At 41.5% G+C, this 24,519-nt stretch overlaps 1 protein-coding gene across 6 annotated transcripts in view; it reads right to left on the minus strand.

Annotated features, from left to right (window-relative positions):
* Window positions 1-24,519, minus strand: part of LOC102302212 (FERM, ARHGEF and pleckstrin domain-containing protein 1) — a 58,403-nt gene continuing 33,884 nt past the window's right edge. For 3 of the 6 annotated variants that reach the window (XM_005921433.3, XM_005921436.3, XM_042220413.1), the window contains 25 exons: window positions 24,357-24,461; window positions 24,217-24,259; window positions 23,962-24,040; window positions 22,989-23,086; window positions 21,778-21,892; window positions 20,088-20,235; window positions 19,894-19,989; window positions 19,651-19,814; window positions 19,457-19,525; window positions 19,275-19,368; window positions 18,484-18,691; window positions 13,695-13,882; window positions 13,430-13,519; window positions 11,203-11,336; window positions 9,922-10,003; window positions 9,598-9,835; window positions 9,379-9,509; window positions 9,227-9,295; window positions 8,786-8,875; window positions 8,134-8,216; window positions 7,452-7,564; window positions 7,079-7,311; window positions 2,912-3,019; window positions 1,165-1,316; window positions 1-1,079 (listed from right to left, as the gene is read on the minus strand). In XM_005921433.3, coding sequence (XP_005921495.1) covers window positions 1,001-1,079; window positions 1,165-1,316; window positions 2,912-3,019; window positions 7,079-7,311; window positions 7,452-7,564; window positions 8,134-8,216; window positions 8,786-8,875; window positions 9,227-9,295; window positions 9,379-9,509; window positions 9,598-9,835; window positions 9,922-10,003; window positions 11,203-11,336; window positions 13,430-13,519; window positions 13,695-13,882; window positions 18,484-18,691; window positions 19,275-19,368; window positions 19,457-19,525; window positions 19,651-19,814; window positions 19,894-19,989; window positions 20,088-20,235; window positions 21,778-21,892; window positions 22,989-23,086; window positions 23,962-24,040; window positions 24,217-24,259; window positions 24,357-24,461 — 3,009 coding nt within the window. In that variant the 3' untranslated portion in view covers window positions 1-1,000. Of the gene's footprint in view, window positions 1,080-1,164; window positions 1,317-2,911; window positions 3,020-4,496; window positions 4,634-7,078; window positions 7,333-7,393; window positions 7,565-8,133; window positions 8,217-8,785; window positions 8,876-9,226; window positions 9,296-9,378; window positions 9,510-9,597; window positions 9,836-9,921; window positions 10,004-11,202; window positions 11,337-13,429; window positions 13,520-13,694; window positions 13,883-18,483; window positions 18,692-19,274; window positions 19,369-19,456; window positions 19,526-19,650; window positions 19,815-19,893; window positions 19,990-20,087; window positions 20,236-21,777; window positions 21,893-22,988; window positions 23,087-23,961; window positions 24,041-24,216; window positions 24,260-24,356; window positions 24,462-24,519 lie in introns of those variants that run through there. The other 3 variants (XM_005921435.3, XM_005921434.3, XM_042220414.1) reach the window with 3 other exon arrangements.

A 24,519-nucleotide genomic window follows, 5' to 3' on the forward strand; every position in this document is an offset into this window, starting at 1 on the left:
TCCGAGTTTGAGTATGTTTTTTTTTATTGCTTTCATTTCCAAAGAGCTCTCTGCTGTCTGGAAAAAACGCTGCAATTCTAGGCAGAACTGAGGTTTTCCATCTCATATACTTCACTGCAAAACCCTGTCAAATGCATATTTCCATTCATTCAGACCCATAAACAGATCTGTGTTCATATGGGGAGGCAGCCTAGTTTTGTGAGGGCAACGTCGCTTGGAACTGAAAGTTTCTGTTTTGTTTTGCACATAATCCTTAAAGCTTTCAATTACACTTGCCATCATAACGCAGCAATTATGAGCACATCTCACATTTTCTCACACAACTGAATGGGAACTTCAGAGTTAATTTATATATATGCATATATATATATAAAAAAGCAGAACTCTGTGATTGGAATCATACAACAAATTTCAGCAAATAGAACATTTACTTCACTTAAAACGGCATCAGTGGTGATGGCAGCCACCCCTGGCCACAATGTCGAGGTTTACGTCAATAATACGACAAAATAATTTCATTTCCTTCTTTTTGTGCTGGGCCAAGCGTGATCAGAGCATCAGCTGTTAAAGGGTGACCGTTTTTCGTAGAATGAACACGTAGACAAAATGTTTATGACAATGCAGTGAGAGTTTAACCATCTAAGAAAGAATACTGAATATCTAGTATCAATGTGTTCCTGCATTTAAAAACAACCGATGACAAACATGTAAAACCAGAAATAGAGGAAGTGGTTCAGACCATTAGAAAACAGTATAAAATGACATCCTTAAAAAGAGGTTTCAGAGTTGAGAGTAAAAATGCCAAAAATGCAGTCTCTGATGCAGTCTAAACCAGCGGACATGTCACCATTAAAGCATTAAAAAGCACCAAATGTGCATGGACACATGTACAAATGTCCCAGATATGCGTAGAAAAGAAAAGCAAAGAGTCCGGAGTGGGACAGGACGGGCGGATGCCACCCGAAGGAGAACGGGTATGGAAACTAGGTGAGCCAACTCATTAAGCGTGGGTCTCTTTGCCGTTCAGACCACGAGCTCGACTTGAGGGGACAGTAGCGCTGCGGATGACCTCCATCCACCTAAAGGGCAGAGAAAGGGCTTTTTAATCAGTCCTTGAAACATCGAGGATGAAAGAAAACTTTTAAAAGATGACACATTTGGTACCTCTCGAATGTGTATTCACTCTCTGATCGGAAGTAGTAGACGTGGGACTTGAAATGCAGCTTGAAGACATAGTCCTTGTGGATGTTTTCGGACTCAGAGGGGACGGTGACCGAGTAACCGAGCAGTGGAAGGCTGGCCAATGGGTAATCATCCTAGAGAGGGGGAAAAACAAAAGTGATTTAAATAATTTGTATTATATCCTGTAAATAATTTCAAAAGGAATCAACAGACTGAGTAACAGACATCAAAAATGTAGATGGGGCAAAATATGACACAATCCCTTCCATAATAATGCAATCATGTCATCCCTCTGGTGGTTTTCCAGAGGGAGCCAATGAGGCTTGCTGTGAGAAAATACTGAAGAACAAATGAGTAATTAATCATATACACAAAGGACAAGCTTAGATTTTTATAGAACTCTGCTCTAAATCCACGTGGGCCTGGCATTGCATTATTTAGTATCAAAAACAATGCTATACTTTTTGTTTTTTATACCCTTTTTGCTGAAAGTGCACATTTTGTAAAGATCTGTTCGTGTAAAGCAAACAAATTTGACAGCTAGTCTAAACTTGGGTGAATCGAGTGTTCTAGTTTCTGAACTAATGCAGCTTTAGCTTTGGTGTAAGTGTGGTTTTGGCATCTTCATTCGCTTGTATGGTCTGTTAAATGGGCTGGTCCTTCTGTAGTGCTTGTCTGCTCTACTTGAGCAGAAAACATGTGTCTGATGTCTCATCCACCCATTCACACAAGCACCTTTTTCTACACCTAAGTGCTTTCTATAAATCTGTTTCTAAAGACAAAGGGGGACTGTGGTTTTGAGATTGTGGCCCCCAAATTGTGAAACCCAAAACTTAAGAACCACCTGTTCAGGCTTGCTCCTACTTAGCTTTATGTAATTATACTATTTTAATTGTTGTATCTTATTCTTTGTGATTTTTTTGTTCAGTTACATGCATTTATGGTTCGATGCCTGGCTGCTACAGCCCGCCCTCAGGCATCACCAAAGCCGTCCACATGAGATATTTTTAAATTATTTCCTCGGCTGCTTTCTGGAAAAAAAACATACTAGCAGCAGCCAGTGGCTCCCTTCAGCCTTATAGTAGATAGATCTATGGTATCAATTTTAAAAACTTAGCAGCATCCTTATCAAATTATTGCATTCACAAGATTTTCAGAAATCTTGACCTCTAGCCTTGAGGTTGAGGTCACTGGGGGTTGAATTCCTCCGAGAGTTTTAGCAGACACACTTAGGGTATCAATTTGAAAGTCCTACGTGTTGTCACCCGCCCGCCCGGCAGGGTAACGACAATACCCCATCAACGACACAACGCTGAGGGGTAGTAATGGAAAAGCTCCACTGCTGTCTTTCACCTTTACTGGAAGGTGCACAAGTCTCCATTGCAGAGCATTGACAGCATATTTTAAAAGTCTTTTCAACTCAAACGTGTGCAGCACATTTAATTTTCTTGCAACTGTTCCATAAATTTTGGTTTTCCACATAATTTGTGCTAACTTCATGAGCCTTTAATACACAGAGGGAGTGTTTGTTTCTATAAAGTTTAGGAGTGGCATTATTTTTCTTGAAATTCACAGTATGAAATACTGCATGGGAAAACGCATTTACCTCAAATATGGCACACAGATTCGATATTTCACACTGAGATCTGATGCTTTCAAGACCAGTCGAGGGAGCGCACCACCATCCTCACAGTCAAACAACAGGACTTTGAGAGCGTGTACTCCGTACCTGGTGAGACTTGTAGAAAAACAGGCTGAAGTTGGTGAAGACAACCCAGAGCTTCTGCCAGCCGTTGCTGTTCTTGAACTTCCTTAGTAAGTTTCCTGATAGCTGATTCTACAAAGAGAAAAACAAGCCTGATTCTGACGCTTTGAAAGCCATCCATATCTCACTATTAGTGCAACACTCGTGAAATTTAACTTCTACCTGCACTTTCAAACATGCAATCAAGCTACTTTGTCTACTTTTCTAAAGAGGCTTCATTTTACTAGGTATAGCTTCCAACATGATCTGATGTCGTTGTGTTGGTGCTGTTCTCAGATCAACAAAACTAATGTTGCCTCAGGTTCAACATTGCAAGTGACCAATCACATTGTACTGATGTCATAGCTTTGCGATTGCACCATCACACCACAAACCACATCGTAACGCTAACCCCATAACCTTAACCCCCAACCATGAGCAGGTCTTTTCCAAATCGCAATGCTATGACATCAAAAAAATGCGATTGGTCAGATGCAATGTTGACAAACACCAACACGAGGAGATCAGATATACTAAAGGTTCCCACCCTAATCTGACACACACAGTGTGTTCAAATTCGTTCATTTAAATGAATTAGACACACTCAAATAATGATTAAACACACTGAAGTCTGCATAATTATTCCTCCTCTTCACACTGACCATTAGCAGACAGTCTGTTCCCATTTTGCCTGTAGTATGTAAGAGCGAAGGTACAAATTTTAGATTCAGTGCAGAAATATACCCCAAATTTGAAGCTTCTGCAGTCTGAAATCTTCAGATTAAATCGATATTTCCCATTTTTCCAGGAAAAAGAAAATTGTGTTTTAAAAAAAGCCAGCAATTCTTACCAAATATTAACTATAAAAAAAAGAAGATTCACTCCAGTGTTTCTTCATGAAGTTGTATTACAGTGAATGTAACACAAGGACACTAGAAAAAGTCTTTCTTAAAATCTAGCTGTGACATGCACTGAACTTCATAAGGACTGTGGATTAATTACCATTAAAATCACTGGCAGTAAGAACAGGAGGAATTTTATCAGAAAGGAAAAATTGTTGAACCTGTGTGTTTTTTTTTTTGTTTTTTTTTGTTTTTTTTGGAAGTGTGACAGACTTACTTTGGGAACCAAGCCTTGAAAACACATCCAACATATACAAGAGAAGATATTTTAACACTAAAGACACAAAAACTGATTCTTAAGAGCCATTTTGTGTCTAAACTTTCTAAGACTTGTGGGAGTAGATGAGCTCTCACAATGGCGAGGGGATTTTTGGCTGGGCTACTACATAAACTTTCTATTTAACCCCAGCATGTCTAGTTGGGAATCACTGGTTTAAAAGAATAACTATAAGGCAGGAAGGAAAAATCACAGTTTTGGCCCCTCTGCAATAAATTATGCTTAATTAAAGTCTTTAATAGTGGTGTTAATACCATAATATTTCACTATGTCGCTATGAGGTATTACTACAACTTTAATTTCAATTTCCTTTCTATAAATCTTGCTTCCTGCGATACAGTTCAAATAAAACATAAACACAGGGCCTCTCCTGTCTGCCTGGCTCCTTTACCTCTAGACTCCTGCAGGATTCACTAAAGGAGAGGCTCTGAACACGGTACCAGCAGATAACAGACAGAGGCACTGGTCCCTGGCCACTCGGGGGCCCCACCAGGGGGGTCTTATTCTCACTGACTGGACTAGGCTCCTCTACCACGCAGGAATGCACAGACGTATGGGGGAAAGAAAGACAGACAGACAGAGAGAGAGAAAAAAAACAGACAGGGAGGGAAGGAGGGACAGAAACACAGAGACTGAGTAGGTGAAACACAGGCATGCAGTGGCAGGGGTTAACACTCAGGCCGACGGTGTGTCCAGGCAAGGCTGTGAAGAGGACATTGTTACAACTACAGAGGAAGAGCAGAACTAGATCAGGACACAGCTGGGTTGTAGGAAGGCTACATCCCAAAACAGGATCCGTTCTGTTAATGCGAATGAGGACGTTTAGCACATCTACGTACTGCTCTCTCTCTATATTTATAGACGGTCAGAGTTGCCAGGAAGAGAAGAAAAAGGACAAAACAACTCAGGAAAGCCACAGTTTGGAGTTTAGATCAGGACGTCACATTGGCTACTGCCAAAAGAAGGAAACGTGAGAACAGTAACCTCCTCGAGGCTGTAAATGAAGTAATCCAACAGTAACTCGTAAAAATAATTCAATGAATAAAAACTCCCCATACACAAAAGATCAGAAGCAGATCGGTTTAAAAGCACTGTGTGGAGGATTTGTTGACTAGCAGTGGTACAGCTGAGTCATGTTTTCACAAACACTGACTGGTCCATGGAGTGTGCTTTGATGCAAATGCATGAGGAACCTTATGCATGAGGGTAGCGTCACATCACATCCTGTCACTGGTTTCACACTATTCCATCGACAGACAGCTGTTTGCGTGAATTTTACGGAAGAGGATTAGGGCCACTGGAAAAAAACAAAAAGCGGGCACGTCTTTTTTTCTTTTCCAGAATTCTGAGAAAAAAAAGTCAGAATTCTGACTTTTTCATCAGAATTATTTTTTCTCAGAATTCTGACTTTAATCTCAGAATTCTGAGGGAAAAAAGTCCGAATTCTTAGAAAAAAGTCAGAATTCTGAGAAAAAAGTCAGAATTCTGACTCAGAATTTTTCTCAGAACTCTCAAAAAAAGTAGAATTCTGAGAAAAAATAATCCTGATGAAAAAGTCTGAATTCTGAGAAAAAAGCTAGAATTCTGAGATTAAAGTCAGAATTCTGACTTTTTCATCAGAATAATTTTTTTTTTCCAGAATTCTGACTTTAATCTCAGAATTCTGACTTTTCAGAATTTATTGAACTTAGAATTCTGAGAAAAAAAGTCAGAATTCTTAGAAAAAAGTCAGAATTCTGAGAAAAAAGTCAGAATTCTGACTCAGAATTTTTCTCAGAACTCTCAAAAAAAGTAGAATTCTGAGAAAAAATAATCCTGATGAAAAAGTCAGAATTCTGAGATTAAAGTCAGAATTCTGACTTTTTCATCAGAATTAATTTTTTTTTTCAGAATTCTGACTTTAATCTCAGAATTCTGACTTTTCAGAATTTATTGAACTTAGAATTCTGAGAAAAAAAGTCAGAATTCTGAGCTTAAAGTCAGAATAATGACTTTTTTCTCAGAATTCTGGAAAAGAGGAAAAAAAAAAGATGAGCCCACTGCCCCCCAGTGGCCCTAATCCTCTTCTGTAGAATTTAGAAAAAAAGAATGCACAATTTAAAAAAAATTAGGGCAGTCTTAATCCACAAGTTTATAGTTAAACTTATAGTACTGACCCTAAAGAAATGTTTCTAAATCTGCAGCTTCACTTGGCTTGATGGTGACTTATGGTGAATTTGAGCTAAATGTGGTAGTTTGCAACTAGCTGTCATTATAAAAGAGCATGTGGCATTTAAGGACACAGATACCTACTGGAAGACTGAATTTTTAGATCTGACAGTGTGGATGGCTACAAGGAGGAATCCAAACGAGCCATAATGTTGCTTTGTATCTGCTTAATGTGTAAATAAGAAACTGTCGCTGACTATTTTGCCTTCATCAAAACAAAAACAAAAACAAATTAATTATAATTTTCAAAATGCTGCTCCGAAGTGGTCAATTATACTTTCACAAACCACTTTATTACGATTACGTTTGATGTGTTTATTTGCCTTCAGAGCTGCCTTCATTTTTTCATGGCATGGACTAAACAAGGCGCTGAAACATTCCTCAGTAATTTTAGTCCACATTAATAGGATCCCTTCACAGTGCACCTTTAAAAACTCACTTGTGTTTCTTATTTCAAGAGCAAACAAACTTCTTTCATTATTTGTTCCAATCAAACTTGTTTCTGATTTAATAATAAGTGTTGTGACATTTAAAAAAGAGTGACCCTTGCTAATCTTGTTTAAAAACAAAAAAAGCGACATTCTGCATTAATGCTCCAGCTGAATTAGTAGTTAATGGGATATAGCAACCTGTTGAGCAGCTTAAGGGGGATACTGTTCCCACTGAAAGATCATCAAAGTGAATTCAGATACAGCACACACTCAGAAACAGAGAAAGAAAACAGCGGGGCAGGAGGAAGGGGGCAGGTCTGAGGTGGGCTGATACCTCCACGGCTATGCTAAAGTCCACCATTGACACGCTGGTGTTCCTGTGCCAGCACACGTGCACCATGGTGTTACCACGGTGAGGCGTGGGCTTCTCCAATGACACGTGGGGAGCTGTCATGTCATCCTCGGACTCTGCCTCCACCGAGGAGTCCTCTGGGCATTCTGGGAAAGTCAGGAGGTTGTTACTGCTAGACAATGAGCAGGATGATGAAAGAGGGGGAAGGAGAGGCGCTAAAACACAGACAGCGTCAGACCAATCAAAAATCAGCATGTATCTGGGAATTCACATGGTGTGTCTCTTAACAGTTAACGCTGCTTCATCACAAAGTCAAGCTTCTCACATTCAGCTGTGTGGCTTCATACTAACTTACTGTTGTCTGTCAGGCTGCTGGTCAGCAGCTCAGATGAAGGCCCATTGCTGGTTTTTGCCATTTCTATCGCCATCTTTACGTCCTCCATCCACTTGTCCATCTCTACCAAAGAACTGGAGGAAAAAACACACAAATGGACAGAATGCTGAACAAAACAAGCACAAAGAGTCGCAGCAGGGTAGGCCCGGTGGTCAGAAATAGTCTGGTTAGCCCAGCCAAATGTTCCTCTTAAATAACAGTAAAACATGAACCATCTGTTTATTGAGGCAAAGCGAATCAGTTAAACATCTGAGGGCGGGAAAAGCATGAACTCACGTTGTTGTTGACTGCATGCTTTATGAATTGAATTTATTTTTATCTTCCAAATATACTTTCTTATACTGTTAGCTTATTTTTATTTGATTTAACAAAAAAAAAGAAATATGCAGATGAGTTTTTAGTAGCTTTTCTGAGTAACCTGCCATCCTCCTCTCAGGGGGCAACATCCCTCTGTTAGAGGGTAAAGCAACAGACTCTGTGTAGCCAAAGAGGCTAAAAGGGAAAAGACTGAAAATCACAATTTTATGAGCTCACTGTAACTAAAAGTAGATGCTTTTAAAGATATAACTCAACGGCATCTAAAATATTTTTAAAAACCTGCCACTTTAGGTTCAAGGTGCAAGGTGTTTGCTGGCAATCGTACCTAGCTGCTACTACTACGGACTGCCGTTGCCCAACCAATGTGAAGGCATGAGGTACACCCCACTCATCCTCACTCTCTCTGATCTGGAAGAAGAACACAGAGACACAGAAAAGACATTAGAGAGCTGCAGTATCTAGGACAGCAAAGACCAAAATAGGCAGAAAAGGAGGGAAGGCGGGAGGGCGGATGAAAAGGAAGCGAGAGAGAAGCAAACGTGTAGCTGTCCTGAAAATATGTGTGTATGTGTGTGTGTGTGTTCCTGTCTACCTATCTTTGTGAGGCCCGAAATCTGCATTCTACCATACTTGTGAGAACCAACAGTCACTTGTGAGGACAAACACGGGTCCTCACAAATTTGAAGGCCTTTTTCAGGCTCAAAATATTGTTTTGGTGTCAAGGTTACAATTAGGTTATGGTTAGGTATTAGGGTAAGGGTTAGGGTTAGACATTCATTTTTAATGGTTAGGGTTAGGGTAAGGTGCTAGGAAAACCACTATGTCAATGAAGGTCCTCACTAAGATAGCTGAACGAGCTTGTGTGTGTGTGTGTGAGTGTGTGTGTGCTAGAGTGGGGGCAGATGTTCTCTAGTAATGACAAACTGGTGACAGCCGCTCCAACGCCCTGTGTTCTTCTGAGAGACAACGGCACTTACTGTCATGCCATGGAGCGGCAGCTGCCCGTGCACTTTGAACTGATTCGTCGCCGTCATCCCTCGACTTGTGTATAAAATGACGTCATCAAACTATTGCAAAAGAGGCAGAGGAGGACACGTTAGTTAAAAATCCTAAGAACAAATTAACAACTCGGTGGCATTAAAAACCAAAACTTAACACTGATATCCTGCACACACAAACGCTTCTCTTCATGCTTATGCAACCAAATCAAATACTCGTGTAAAACACTAAGGCCGCCAAAGTTCAAAGCAACATGTGCTACGTTTCCCTGCGTGAACCTTTGCGGTTGCACTAAATCTGCCAACACCATCTCAGTAATGCATAGCCGGGCAGGATAAAAGCATGATTATCATTTCTGCTGAGATCAGTCAGCTAAATAATTCGATTAGTGATATGAGATGAAGAAAGTGGGACGTTACCAGGAAAAACATTCGCTGCTGCAGCCCTTTTCCAGACAGTTTACTGAGGCAGCCCAACCTGATGAACTCCTGAGGAAAGAAATCATTTGTCACAAAATCTAAACAGAAACAAAAAGTTAAACAAATCTCTCTCCTGTAGATTTCAAACGCACCCGACCAGGAACAACGAGATTGTCGACGCCAATCAAATCCTTCTTCAGCTCCAGAAGTTTCTGCAAGTTCTCCATCTTGATTAGGCTTCCCTGAAGCTGGTCCACCACCTCAGACACATCAGCTAGAGCAGCTGGACACCAACCAGAGGTAAGAGATCGTTACAGATGCTCCGTTACACCAAAACACTGAAATATGCTTCTGTGAACTGAGTGTAACACCTCTGCAATCCCTGAAGTCCACATGAGTAGCTGGGTAATGTTTGCACAGGCGCTCCAGGATCTGCTTGTAGTGAATGAGGCGGTGCAAAGGCCGCAGAATAAAGACGTTGAGGGGAATGTAGCAGACCTTTTGCAGCTCGAAGTCTCTGCAGAGACCCTCCAACCTTCGGGACGCCTTGCACGCCTTCTCAAGCTCCAGCAGGATTTCAGACTGCTTACTCAGGTTTGCTGTCAGGGGCTGCAGGTAAGACTTGTTATCCATGAACAGTCGTGATTTTCTCTAATTAAACACGTATAGAAGTTTAACAAAAAGTCACAGCTCACCTTCAAACCCTGAAGGTTCTTCAACAGGACATCTCCAATGCGCTGGTAGTCTCCCTTAATGTGTGCATTAGAGCGTCCTTCCCTTAATAGAGAAAGACAGCAGTCCCTTTTAAGCAATGTCTCCTAATCAGTGGTTACTATTGGAGCTTATTTCCTGTTTAGCTTGCAAAATCTTCTTTAAAATATATGAAGAATTGCGTCGCTTTATGATGGTTCAGAAAATACAGCTTTCTTAAAAAACTATTTCTATAACCTTTTTTTGTGTAATGTCCCAAATGTTCTTGCATATTCATGTGTGTTTGCTGTACTTGTTGCCAGCTTTTCTTTTCTTTTTTTATTCATTGATTTATTTTCCTGTGTGAAGCTTATTGTAATATCTGCCTCGCTTTGAGCTACATGAATAAATATTATTATCGTTGTGGACAGCGGATGAGCCGGGTAAGCTACATGAAAGCACTTTAATCTCACTGACTATTCAGTCACACTGCGTTCAAGAATAATTCCAATGAAGTTGGAATGGACGCGTTTAACTTCAAGAAACACCAGCAGGTGTCTCCCTTGAGCATCAGATTCCCCATGCAGGATTCATGAGGAATGGGGCTGCCATTACTGGACTTGGTCAGACTAGTTATTAATTTAATGTTAACGTTTTAGCAGGGAATTTAGGGGGAATATCTCAGTCTGTAAAATGCATCCTACTGCTCTTATGAAAGACGACTTTCTCATCATGTTCTTAACAACCAAGGTCCATATCTAGTACAGCATTTGAATATGCAAAGCTGCAAAAAAAGAAAGACAAATGTAGGGGTGGATAATTTGCATATGCATTTGAATGTGGTTCTTATCAGCCGAGTAAAGCACACTATCACTTTCTGCTTTAATTTGGAGCTCTAATGAGTGTGACTAGATACAGGAGACTTTGAAATAAAAATCGCGGACTGTAGTTAATGGCCATAAATTTTAACAGCTTTATGCGTCACTTTCTCCGTGTCTGTGAAAAAGTCAGTGTGTACTAGATAAAGCACAATCATTAAGGAGATCAGAGGGCATACACCCACAAACCAGAATAAAGGCAGGCTGTGGTGCAGCATGACTGTTGCTATGGCGATTGTAGCTCCTTGGGTCATCTAAAGGGACCGGACCGCCCTCTTGGGCTAAATGCCAGCAAAACTCATTAAAAATGGGGGAGGAAGTTGTTTTAAATTGAACCGTAACCCCCGACACATCACCGGGCTTGTTCCTGACCCTGCGGGAAATATCTGGAAGTGAAATGAGCCTCACCACAGTGCCAGCCTCTGCTCCACCTCCCTGAGAAAACCTGTGTGGAACTTGTGCAGAGGCTCAAAGGTGGAGAAGATGGCGTCCTTCAGGGAGTCCGGAGTTGCCTCATCTTGTCCCACGGCACTCTGGAAAGACTGGTATCATACATGCATACAGTGATCTTTCAAGCCATTTAACGAGGGAAATACAGTTTAACCATAAAAGTCTCAGTTCACTAACAAAACCAGGTTTTTGAGTGTTGTTTTTTTCATTGTGCAGGTGGCAGCGCTTGTCTACTTGTGACAAGCAGGTCATGCTTGTGACATCATGACAGGATGTTTACAGATGGTGTTTAAACTCTATTAGAACTTCCTGGTATCTGGATATAAGGCTGATTGTGGGTGAATATTTAATTTTGGCCTATATAAGAAATAAAATACTTGATTTATATGAACTACAGTGCTGTGCAAAATTCTTGAGCCACCCATCATTTTATTATATTTTGCTTCCAAGGGGCCAGATTTTTCTTGTGTTTTTAAAAAGTGGTCTTCAGCAGTAGTTTTTCATTGGCTGTTTTTTCACTCATTTCTCACTCATAAGTCCAGTCGTTGTACCACTCATGTTAGGATGTAAAGAGGAGGTGAACTGGTGATTCTGGTTGTGTGTCTCTATGACAGGCGACCTGTCCACGGTGCACCCAGACTGTTGCCATATGACAGCTGGGAGAGGGTCCTTAGATTGGATAAGCAGGAGAAAATGGAAGAATGAATGGGTGTTGGGTTTTTTGTTTAAACTGAGGGAATTTGAATACAAAAACGCTATCAGATCCACCATGTAGTACCATCTGAAAAGCATTTGATTGGCAAAATCTTCATTTTTCAGCATGACAATGATCCCAAACACACTGCCAATACAGTAAAATCACACCTGGACAGAATAACACACAGAGGAATATTATCAGTCATGCATTGTCCTCCTCAGAGCCTGGACTTCAATATTACTGAAGCAGTGTGGGATCATCTTGACAGAGAACAGAACAAATGGCAGCCAGCATCCAAAGAAGAGCTTTGCATGTCCTTGAAGAAACTTGGAAAACTATTCTTGAAGACTATTTAAAGAAATTAAAGAATGTTTTCCTAAGAGAATTTAGGATGTATTGAAGAATAAGATACCAAATACTGACTTTCAAGCTTGTTAGAATTAAACAATCACCTTTCATACATGTTTACATATGTTTCAATAAATCACAGCAACTATTTCACATTTTTCTAGAAAAATATGAAGAAACGAGGGGTAACTCAAGACCTTTGCACATTTATGTATGATACCAAGGGTTACCAAGAGATCTCCACAGCGATTTTCTTCTGAGAAGAAGAGATAAAGTGAACAGGTAATGAAAAGCCTTTTGCCTCCTTTCAAATCCCTTAATTAGCTGAGGATGAATCGAAGAATCAATAGCCGACCATTCTTAACGCTGTTGTTTCATTAACTCAGAGAGAAGCCTTATGTTTTGTGTTTGTGGACACTGAACACAAAACAGCTTTATTTAGTTGATGTGATGGGAAAAGAAGTGGGTTTTAGGAAAAGTGAGCGCTGGAAACGAGGCGCCAGCTGTTGTTCAGATGACTTCACCCTTAACAGCAGCGGCACCAACCAGAGCGAGGGAGCACACATACACATGCAGCAGAATAAAAGAACGAGGGCACAAGCCCACCCAAAATATTTATGAGATGTGTGAAAGACTCCTCTGAAAACTGCAAGCCGAGAAAAGCTGCGGCTTTTGAACCTGCCAGTGTAAAAGGAGAGCCGAATCAAACAACGGCAACGCTTCAGTCCAGCCTCATAAGGACATCCTCCTTGATTGCATGTGAAGGAGCGGTACCGCACATTTAATATCCTGTTTGTACCCAGCAATTAAATCTACAGGAGCAGGCTGAAGCAGTGAGTCACAGGCAGAGAGCGCATGCGGCTAAATCCATCTATCTCTTTAAACACAAACACAGTTTAGTATTCACAGCCTTGAACGGGGGGAGATAAATGCATTTCGGAGAACGAGCATGGGGAATGAATAAAAAATGAAATCGCATCTGCCAAAATATTCCTGTGTCACTGCCTGACTCTATGTTTTGGCGGGTGCTCTGCAATGGAGCAGCTAACCGGAATAATCAATGTTTTCCCCCCAGAGGACAAGCGCAGGAGAAAACAAACAGGAGAGCGTCGGCTTGGCGAGCGACTTGGCCCATCTTACCACGGTCACCACCTCGAGGTCCTTCACATACGTCCGTTCTGTTGTCAGCAGCTCCTTGGCGATGAAGTAGGCTCGATCTGTTGGGAACCTCTGCAAGGGCATCACAAACGGGGGGGTGCAATCAGCTCCACAAATGTCTAACAGTAACTTTATTCAGGACAGATAATCTGGGTCCACTTCTATTTTGAGTAGCAACTTTATTTAAAAACAAATCTTTATAATGTCACAACAAGGCAATATATTAAAGTGGCTCTTGGTTACAAACCTTCCTTCGAACCTCGTCTTCATCATCAGTGCGAACGCTGCAGGCGTCGTTGAGCAACGGGCTGGTGAGCGGGGAAGGCAGCCGGGCGTCGGGACTGTGACTGCACAGATCCAGCGACTTCTGACCGTTGACCATCCCGTGGGAGTGTCCAGAGGACGCGGACAGGTGAGGACTGTTGGAAACCACACCTGCACGGAGCCATAGGTGACCATAATGAGATGAGAAAACAATGCACGATAAAGTTAGGCAGCTCTGAGAGCACTTGCCTACTTTAAGCCGCAGACGGGTTGAGTTTTGCAGAAATTAAATAGTAAGAACAATTTTAATGACCAAATTGTTAGAATTTCTGAAGCAAACATGAGGTTTCTTTGCTTTTCTCTGTATTACATTGTTATAAAGCATTTGGGGTTTTTTTTTTCAAACTGATTAAATGACACATTAGGAACAAGCTGAAGTGTGTGATGACATTTTCCGCCATGTTCTGACATTTGTTGAATACACAGCTAATAAATCGAGAATGTAATCAACAGATTATTTGATAGGGAAAATAATCGGTAGTTTCTGCTGCACAGAAATGTCATCTTCGTCAGATGCCGTGGTGGCATTTGGCTAACAATTAAACTCTCCAGCATTCGATTCATTATCCTACACTGCACACTTTACCTAATGGACACCTTAGCAAGCTAAACCAAACTGTTTCAATCATTCCATCTGAGGTCTGCTTACAGAAAATATAGAGTCAGCCGTGACTCGCTCAACATTCCAGACAACTCTGGCAGTTTTCTTACCACGTCAATCAATATGCAAGCTGAGACAAATACTGCAGGGTGATCGAGAAGAACAGCTTACTTAGTGTCATCCATTCTGACAGCGTTCACTCAGCTTACTTACTATGTTCCGGCAGCAACTTGCTCACCTCTCTCTGGCGACTTCTGGTGTGTTGGCACGAACGCAACAGCTATAACAAGAACGCAGGCCAGTGCAGCTGGTGGCTGCAGTTAGCTCAATGCACAAGTACAGGTGAGGGAAGGAGTGACTCAGGCAAATACACACTACACACAATCTAGAGGAATGCTACAAAGGAGACGGAAAGGTTCTAACATCTACAGTGGGGACCAGACTCCAGAAAATACACCGACTTCAACGGTTTAAAAAGAAGGATTTGGAAAAAATATCATTTTAATGTCTTTATTGACTCTGCTGAACACATATAGTTCAAAATTGTGTGAAAAGCAGCATAGAAAAGGCCCAGTGAACATCTACAAGAACACCGTGAGCGAATGAATGCAAGACAGAAGACAGACGTGGAAAAAGTGGGGATAAATGCATTCATGCTTCTAGGCCTGTAATAGTAAATGGCTTTATGAATATTTTAGTAAACTGCTTTTTGTTTTCACTCTGTTACTGCTGAGTCGAGAAACGTGTTAATGACAAATGGGTTAATTTGGAAATTCATAAATTATATAATTTATAACATAAACACAAATCAATTTCACATTAGGTTTAATTTAATAAATTACACAATAAGTAAAAAATACTGTACATTTCAGCTCTTTGTAAATGAGCTTGCTGTGATTTCTTACAGTCTAATTTAATGTAAATGTCAATATCTTACTAGATATAAAGTATTGAAATGACAGTAATAGCACAGTATATTACAGTACATACAGTAGAGTGGATGCAGAGAGCAGCCAGAGCAGAATAGCAGGACCTGAGCCATACCACAAATCTGGTTTATCACAGCATGCATTGCAAACAAACCATCAAGGACACCAGTGGGTGAGAACAAACACAAGCCTGGCCCACACTGCAGTGATCCAGTAACTCCCAAATCTACATTATCTTAATACCCTCTCTTAAATTCCAGCGCTAATTTTGATTTATTAAGGATGGATAGACTTCAGTAGGTATTGATAGAAGTGTAAAACCATCATATCTCACTTTTGATATGCCTCTTAATGTCAGCGCTAAAGACTTTCTGGGGGGCAACCGCTGAAGCAGTTGATATGATGGATGAGCAAAGAGACTCTGTGCTTTGAGGTGCTGCCCTTAAACTGCCATTCATACATAGAGTAACGCACGCATTCACCGATACTAAAACCCGCACATTCCCAGGCTCCTGTCATCTACAGTCTCGTTATCTGGATCATTGCAGAAAAGGGAACCCAGAGGCTGGTAATCTTGTTTTCTTGTTTTTTTCCTTAACCACACATTATGAGTTACAGAAAAGATAGACATGCATTCAAAGTTAGAAAAAGAAAAACTTACAAGATCAAACAGTTTCATGCTGACAGACAGGGACAGAGAAAAATAAAGAAATGAAACAGAGAAACAAAAAATGTAAAATAAAGCTCAACCGCTTGTTAAACAGAATACACAAAAACAAGCATGAAGACAGGGGTGCAAAAGAAAGTTAAAAAAGGAGACTGGAAATAAAAGTTAGGAAGACTGCAGCTCGGTGATGCCAAATTACTGTCAGAGATACTTGAACGCAAGTCAAGAGCAGACTGGGATTGTCAACACTGGGCATGAAAAGCCACAAACTGTTGTGGAGTGACCACACTGTAACACTGCAACACACACGTGCTTTTAACTCTATCAGATGAAGCCACTGCCGGTCCCGCGAAGCTACTACTCATGCAAATCTTGTGATCTCGTAACTGCCAAAACATCTGTGAACAAGAGAGCGCAACTCCCCCCACAGGGCAAGGGCTAAACTAAAACTCTGATACTTTGTGATGTTTTTATGACAACATGCTGATGTCAGATTGCTTTTTTTTCAAGGTCAACTTTAACCTTGCGTGCTAAAACTGCTTAGGTACTCATGTCCCCCAAGTGAAGTTTGAAGACGATCCATAAAATTGTGGGTAATATATAACTTTTACTAATTTTCACATTGGATGTGACCTTAACTTTGACCCGATTTTCACCAACATGAAATCAACTCCAGCTGTTATTGATATCTACCATCACACAAAATTTTGAAAATTAGATCTTGATAGCTGTGGACGCTAGACTGATTGCAAACAGATACACAGACAAGCAAACAAACAGAGCCGATTACACACCCCCTCCCTTTGGCGGGACATTTAAACATGACAGCTAAATCATAAAGTTTGCTTCAAGTTAATGAGTTGAGGTACTGCATATGGATCAGCATCACTTCAGACCAGAACTTCTCACAACAATCTCACAACAATAGTAGGTGCTGCATTAAGAGTAAAAAAAGAAAGGTAAATGTACAGAAGTTAACAGTTACTACTACCTCAATGACGCATCAACAGACCCCAGAAAATATTAGTACCAAGCACAAAGTGTCTTATGCAGAAACCTTAAAAAAAATGTAACTAATTTCAAATAGTTAGATATGTCTATGGACAGCTATGGAGCAAAATGTGGATTTTCCATAGGGAGTTTTAAGGCATCGTCTGACTTATGAATAAAATCTACAACATTTTTAATCAGCCTCACGTTTCAAACTGTCTGAAAGCCTCTGTACTCTCTGTAGTTTTTAATTAGTAGCCATTGAGTGTAAAATCCTTAAAAGGCACGTGTCTATGTCCAAACGGACATGTTAATATAATTAAAGAACAGCGAGGCTGAACATTAAAGCCGCTCCATGAAATGGGCAAGAAAAGCCTGAACGGATACATTCGGCTACGTTTAAAAAGTGCTTCTACTCAGCAGTGCTGTGCTGTGACCACTATGGACTCGGGAGTGTGTGGATGTGAAAAAGCCTCCTGCTTACGTTCTGACCCAGACCCCTCTAGCTCTCAGTCGCAGATGGTTTAAAACTTTTAGCGCACTTAACAGCTGAAAATGTGTCCGATATCCTCATCGCTGAAGGCATGGGAAGCATCCTCATCTGCCTCCTCATCCAGCTGGAGGCTGCCAAAGGAAAACGTGTTTCTTGGTATGGGGGAACTAGAATTAGCCTCCGCTGGGCTACCAAACATCACGGGGCTGCTGCAGTTGCCCCTGTTATTTTCTAACTCCGACTCGCTGGACTCTGAGCCGCTTGTGTTCGGGCCATCGTTCATTTGAACTGCTCCGTACTGTGTGACACCGGTTGATCTTAATCGTTTCTGCCCCAGACTGGTCCGCGATCTGCCTGGCGCAGTTAGCCCATTGGCCACCATGCGGCGCTCAAGAGCAGCCATGCGTTCAGCCCGAGAGAGGACAGTACGCGATTCTTGCTTTGCAGAGGACGTTCCTTGGACTGCGTCTGCGTCAAAATGGGCTTTGTGGAATTTCTGTGAGCGAGGAGATCGGCCCATGACGGGAGAGCATCTGCCGTCATTAAAGTTAAGTGGAGTGGGACTGTAGCCGTTCTGGTCTATGCGACTGAGGGAAGGTGCGTGATGGAGAATGTCAATCACAGGACTGGCAGTGACACCTCTTGAACCCGTCACAGTGGAAACCGTTATAGGGCTGTTGCTCTGCCTCTCTTGGACACCTATGTCTCCTATAATGCTATGAACAGGACTTCGGTCAACCGTTTGGCATGACTGCTTGGGAGAATGTTCTAGCTCATGACTCATGATGAACGATGCTCTAGAAGAAGAAGAAGACTCCCTATACATCCTACCCAGAATGTGCTCCTGTTGAGCCTGCAGAGCCCCATTTATCCCTCCAGAGCCAGATCCCCGGGGGAGCATACCCTGTTCTCTATAGCTGTGGTCTGACCTGCTAGCCTGGTCCCTGCCCAAGTAATACTGAGCATCTACATCACTGCAGTCAATGTAGGGAATGGAAAAGCTGCCGCCTTTAGCAGCCCTAGATGCTGGACCTGTATTCAGATGTTCGGGGTGGGTCTGTCGTGTTGGGCTCCTCGTCTCCTCTGTCCTGGATACAGACCCCGTTCTCTCTTCGTGGCCATTTCTCTGATGCGAGGGGCTCATCCTCGCCCGCGAAGCTGCCGGGTCTTCTGCACTCACCAGGACCGACTCCTTCCAATGACGCCGAGGAGAATCAATTCTGTCCCCAGAAGCACCACTCTGCCAGTACGAGACAGGAACACAGGGTTAAAGAATTTAAAGACCACAATTTATTCATTGTATTCATTACTCTTACTGAAGGCCAGGATTTTAAAGTTTTTAAATAAATTCTGCCTGACTTGAAAATACCCTGCTGTACCCCCATGGCTCTGTTTTGTTGGGCAGGCTGGCATCTTCTATGCACACACACATTTGCAGGGATACCACAGCACAGTATTGGGCTACCATGTGTCACCAGAACAGCCCTAGTGCTCCTTATTAATGATTCCCACTCCACAAAGTCTCTTGAACTGTGTTGGAGGGATCAAACACTATTCTTCTAAAAAGATGTTCTCTAATTTGGTGCTATGATGACAGCGTTAGCTGTGTAAAACAGGAGTTTATTCATACCAGAAAAATGATCTTAGAGCATAACAGAGTCTTAAGATCCATGCCTCCGGATGAGTAAGCTGTATTTTGCTGTATTTTTACATTATGTGCATTTTTAAAAGAGAAAACAATGTGAAAAGCGACACTATGGACTGTATTTGCTCAGACAACAAAAAATGCTGTATGCAACAAATTGCCCACTTAAAAGACTCACATCTGTTGGCACTTCACGGTGGCTTGGAGAAGGCAATGGTGACAGGCGACTGTTGTGTTGGACCCGACTGCTGTACTGAACACGACTGTGTTTCCTGGCAGACAGGATATTAAAGGTCAGCGTTATAAACTCTGAGCACCCTCGCCTGTACCAAATATGTCAAACGTATCTGCAGCCTTTACCTTTCAAACGGGATCTTTTTAAATTCAGACTCTTTCACATATTCAATCACCTGCTTCTGCGTCCGACCGCTGCAGAGATAAATACGAGACAGTTAATGATGAGCTATTCTGCAAGCGCCTTAGTAGACTGTTAAGTGATGCTGTGTTCTTGCAGCCATGATAGACAGAGTTTAGCTCTTTGATGCAAATGCTACCTGAATCTAAAGGAGGAGCCTCGTGAGAAGAGTACCGGCTTGGGCTTGGGCTTAGGTTCCTCAAATAGGCGGAAGAAGGCGTGATATTCAACACAGATCTTCCAGAAGACTTTACAGCAGTCCCTGCTTGGCATTAAAAACTCCAGAGTGTCCTGATATGAACTCTGGGGGACACATCAAGACATTTAAACACAACATCAGTCAGTGAGCTGAAGGGTTTCAATATCTTGTGATGTCACTTACATTTAGATCCGGCCTCAGCTTAATGAGGAAGCGTTTTCTCTTGAAGCTCAGTTTTCGAACTTTAGACCAGTTGAAGGCGTTAATCTTTGTGTGTCCCTGAAGTGATGAAAAACAGAATTCACTACTTTGCACTACTAAACACATAAAAAGCGTTTGATACCAGTTGGGCTGACCTGCACTGATTTTAGACTAACCTGGAAGACCAGGACACCCGTGTGCGCCACAGTCAGGCTTAACTTTGTTCCCTCGCGATCCTTGGCAGGATGGAGCCGAATCCCGTACATCTCCAGCCTGCGAGCAACTTCTAACAAATGGTAGTCTGATTCTGCTGGTGTCTGACCACTGTGGTATAAAACAAAACAAATGAAACTATATTTCATGTAGTGTTTAACAGAAACAAATCTCAGGGAAAGACCATAAGCATCAATAAAGCGAACATACTAACGAGCACTGTCGCAAACCTCCACTGTCAAAAAACAAAGACACCTTCTTAGTGTTGGGTTGTCTATACTTTCGAAAACTGGAAGCACTGGAAGCATACTGTGGTGGTTTGAGCAAATCAAAGATGTGGAGCTACCTGCTGTGGGGACCGCTCGCGAATGAGGGACCAGCTGAAAGTAGCTTTTATTTAACCCACATCTGTTAAACTCTTTAATATCTTTTAAACCTTGGTGTTATTATTGCAACAAAATATTCTGTGTTATACGCTCGTCAATTTCTTTTACACACAGGAACACGAGCTTTAAAATTCAATCTATTCATTGTTCACTTTAGAAAGTATTTTCTAGATGGTTTTGGAAATAATTATTAGAGCAGGGAGGGTAAATTCAGACAAAAATGAATCGTATTCCCCTGTTGGATATCTGGCTTATTAAAGTGAAAGACAAAGACAGAGTTCAATCCAGGTTTCTCAAGTTTATCTGAGTTTCTGGAGAAGTGGTGGGAGGGGCTGCAAATGCCAACTAACCTTCCTATTTCTTATCAGTGGATAAGCCTTCCTGTTTCCTGTGTGTGGTAATTAATAAGAGATTTAATTCTACATGGCACATAGCCAGAAGTACTGCAGTCATCAACTAAGAAGGACTCTTGGTGGGAAAAAAAGATCACGTTAAAGGGAGCAGTCGGCTCTAACGGAGCTGCTTTCATGTTGCCGCAGCCACCCACTGCGTGCCCATCTCTGGCAAGACACCCTGTAATGCTGAGGTGAGACAAGTGTTAGCAAAGCATTGGCACATATTCAAACCCACGCACGGTTGGGGGAATTTTGTGAAATGTGCTTTAAGGACATTTGGAAAGTTTCCAGTAACATACCACTCCCAAAACGAGTGGCAGTTATAATAGAAAAGCCTAAAAAGAAGCGCCAAGTTCAATCGCCAGCTTCACTTCTCGCGACCTCCTGCACGAGATGCCTCAAAGCGCTCTCTGACAAACTGCGTTTTTAACCTACTGAACCGGCCGACAGCAGCAGCGTGAGTCATGCAGCAGGTTGAAGGAGGATTTCAGATCTCTGTTAGGAGGAAAGTAGTCTTCATAGACAGAGCAGAAGATGAACTCACATCCACTTCTGGCCAGAAGCTGTAAAACAACTTACAAAGACTGCCTTTTCTAAGCCCGTGTATAATAAAAATACACAGCTCTCTGAGAAAGGAGCCTTTCATTCAATGGCTGTTTTCCTGAATGTGCCACCTCTATAATAAAAGTTCCCAGTGGGACACGCACGCGGTCTGAAACAACATTTCCTGTTGACGGGTTGAGAGAGTAATTTGAGCGCAGCCATGCCTTCAGTGACCTTATGAAGAGAGTTAAACAGAAACTACGACTGGAACCAAACAACTGCCTTATTTTAAAACCACTGTGCAGCCTTGAATCAAGATCTCTACTCACATATTCTTTGAGTGAAACTCCATGATTTTGTCAATGAGGGGCATTTGATCTGGGATGTAGTTGTTGTTGAGGAGGTGTGACCGGCACTGGCTCTCCTCAAAGTCTCCGATCTCAGCTTAAGGTAGACAAGAAAGAAAGGGGGGTGAAAAAGCTCATGTTATACAAAATAAGAATAAAATAAATAAGAATTGATAATAATGAGAATAATAGAAAAGAAAGTCAATGTAGGGTGCTTGTAAAAGCGCTTCAGAGCGTGGCTTTTCTGGAGGAATTAAAGGTTTTTCCTCTTTTAGTGTTTTTTATTGATACAAAAAAACTTTGATCACTATCGTGTGACAGACTGCAGCAGTGAAAATGCTCAGATTTCCTGGCATTGGCACCATCTAACTAAAAAATACCCACCGTAATACACAGATAATCAATTTGCAGTGGTGTGAAGTGTGCACTGTTACATTCACGGTTAAAAGAAAGCATTTAATCTTTAGATGAAATGTTTTCTGTATCAGGATATAATAAAAATAATCCGTGTCTTAGCTGCTCTTAAAATTAGGTAAACAAATCCTCTGATGAACAACAACACATGACATCTTACACCCTATAATTATTCATTTAACAAAAGAAATTCATCAAAAATGAAAAAGCAGTGTGTGAAAAACCCTCACTGCTTCTGCAGGAAATATGAGGCTAAGTAGCCGCTGGGTGCTGATAATCAAATGCACTTGATTAACTGATCATCAGTGAGTGCGAGCACCTCTATAAAAGCACTACTTTAGGCAGCTTGCTGGTCTGGAGCCATTGTTTATTCACACAATGCCAAGAATGAAAGACATCAGTGATTTTAGTGAAGCGATTGTTGCTGATGGTGATGATTTGGGAACTCCTCAAAGTATTCTAGAGACAAATGTGAGGCTAAATCACCGTTTACCTAGCTTTTCAGACACTGCTTCTACATTTTGTTGGGTTTTTTTGTCAAATAAATAACTACTTGCTGTAATTTGTCATGTGTATTTGTTTGTCTGAGGTTGTATTTACCTAGTTTTAACAGCTGGTGAGGACTAGATTCTTTTTTAAGACGTCTTTTCATGTAAAATCTTAGAACTGATACTGTACTTTGCGGTGTACTTTTGTTTTTTTACCATGACTGCCTTTCATCTATGTGTGTGTTTTGTTCCCATGAGCTTAATGACAAAAGCAGCTCCGGCGTTCCTTACATTGTATAATGTAGGAGACCATCAGAGCGGCGCTGGTGTCGTTGCAAGTCAGACGTCCACAGAAAAGGTCCTGTTTGATCTGGAGGGCAAACAGGTACCTGGGCCAAACACAAACAGCATTCGCATTATACAAAAGGAGGAGCTGGAAAAAAGGGAAAAAAAAGAAAAAAAAAGGAAAAAAAAGAAGAAAAAAAAGAAAAAAAAAAGAAAAAAAAAGGAAAAAAAGAAAAAAAAAAAGGAGGAGCTGGAGTTTGGTGTTTTCTACCACCTGAATTCTGGATCAGATTGAAGTCTACTGCTAAACTCAAACATGGCAGCCAAGAGGATTATTGCAAATTCTAACTAAATGAAAAGCATCTTTTGGCTTTCTTTGAACCACAGTCAGCTGGAACAAGTGTACAGTTTAAATTCAGAAATCTATAAGAAGTAAAGTTAGTTTTCGGGACATTTCCTGAACACATTGCACCTCCTGGCTGCAGTCCAGCACAGAAACAAATATAGTCCTGATAAGAGGCATAATAATTTCTTTGGTTTTTTGAGAACATCTAACGTCAGCGCCAACTAGTCAAGCAGTTTACTTCCACCTCCGTCCTTCAGCTGCCGAGTTTGCCAAAAAATATTTTCAATGTCTTTTGCATTTTCAAATCAATGAATAATTATGACAAATAACCAGGATATAAAGTCCAGAACAAGAAAGGAGAAACCGGAAAACCATTAGCTCCGCACTAATCTCCCAGGAGCTAAATCAGAAACGTGGCAGCCCTGATATGTGAACAGCATAGCATGGCGGGGCATAAATCTTGTGGGAACCGCAGCACATTTCATGTTTCCACAATTGTTTTCAGTCACAGTGGAAATAAGTGACACTGATTTACACTGACACACTGTATACAAGTGCACGTTTCATTGCCAAGCGGAAGATAAGCACGCTGTTGGGACGAAGATAAGTTATATCACACAGAGAGGAGCTCACCTCGTCAGCTCCTCCAGTAGCTGGGCGTGGTCCGGGGGGAAAAACTTCACAGAAAACCTCAGGATTGTGTGTTTCGGCCCTGCGTAAACACAACAAAGAGATCTGCTATTGGACTGCATCAAATACACAAAACAGCAGCCCTTTGAAGCGAGATATGCTTCTCGCTCGCTTACAGGTTTTCTCCAGACAAACAAAGAAACGTTCACTGAGAGAGATTTCTTCAAAGAATAGGGTTCAGTATTTTAAAGCACTTACGCCTGAGCTGCTTGATAATGGGTTTGATATGGTCCAACCAAACCTGTGAAAGAGAGAAGACGGTCAACACGGAGCTGATTTTAGGGAAAGCTACGTTAGGTATGCTTGACAGAGGTTCCTCTGTGCTCTCATTTACTCACCATCATCTTTTGTTGGTTCTGAAACTCCAAGCCAAAGTAGTCACCCTCAATGAGATTCATGTGGGAGCACACGAGGTCAAACAGCACCTTGCCTGAGGCTTTTTGCTGTGAACAAAAGGAAAAGACAAAGAGCTATAGTTAATATAACACTGCAACAGTAACT

Source organism: Haplochromis burtoni, unplaced genomic scaffold, assembly GCF_018398535.1.
Source record: "Haplochromis burtoni strain Fernald_Lab_line unplaced genomic scaffold, NCSU_Asbu1 Contig_48, whole genome shotgun sequence".
Taxonomy (NCBI): domain Eukaryota; kingdom Metazoa; phylum Chordata; class Actinopteri; order Cichliformes; family Cichlidae; genus Haplochromis; species Haplochromis burtoni.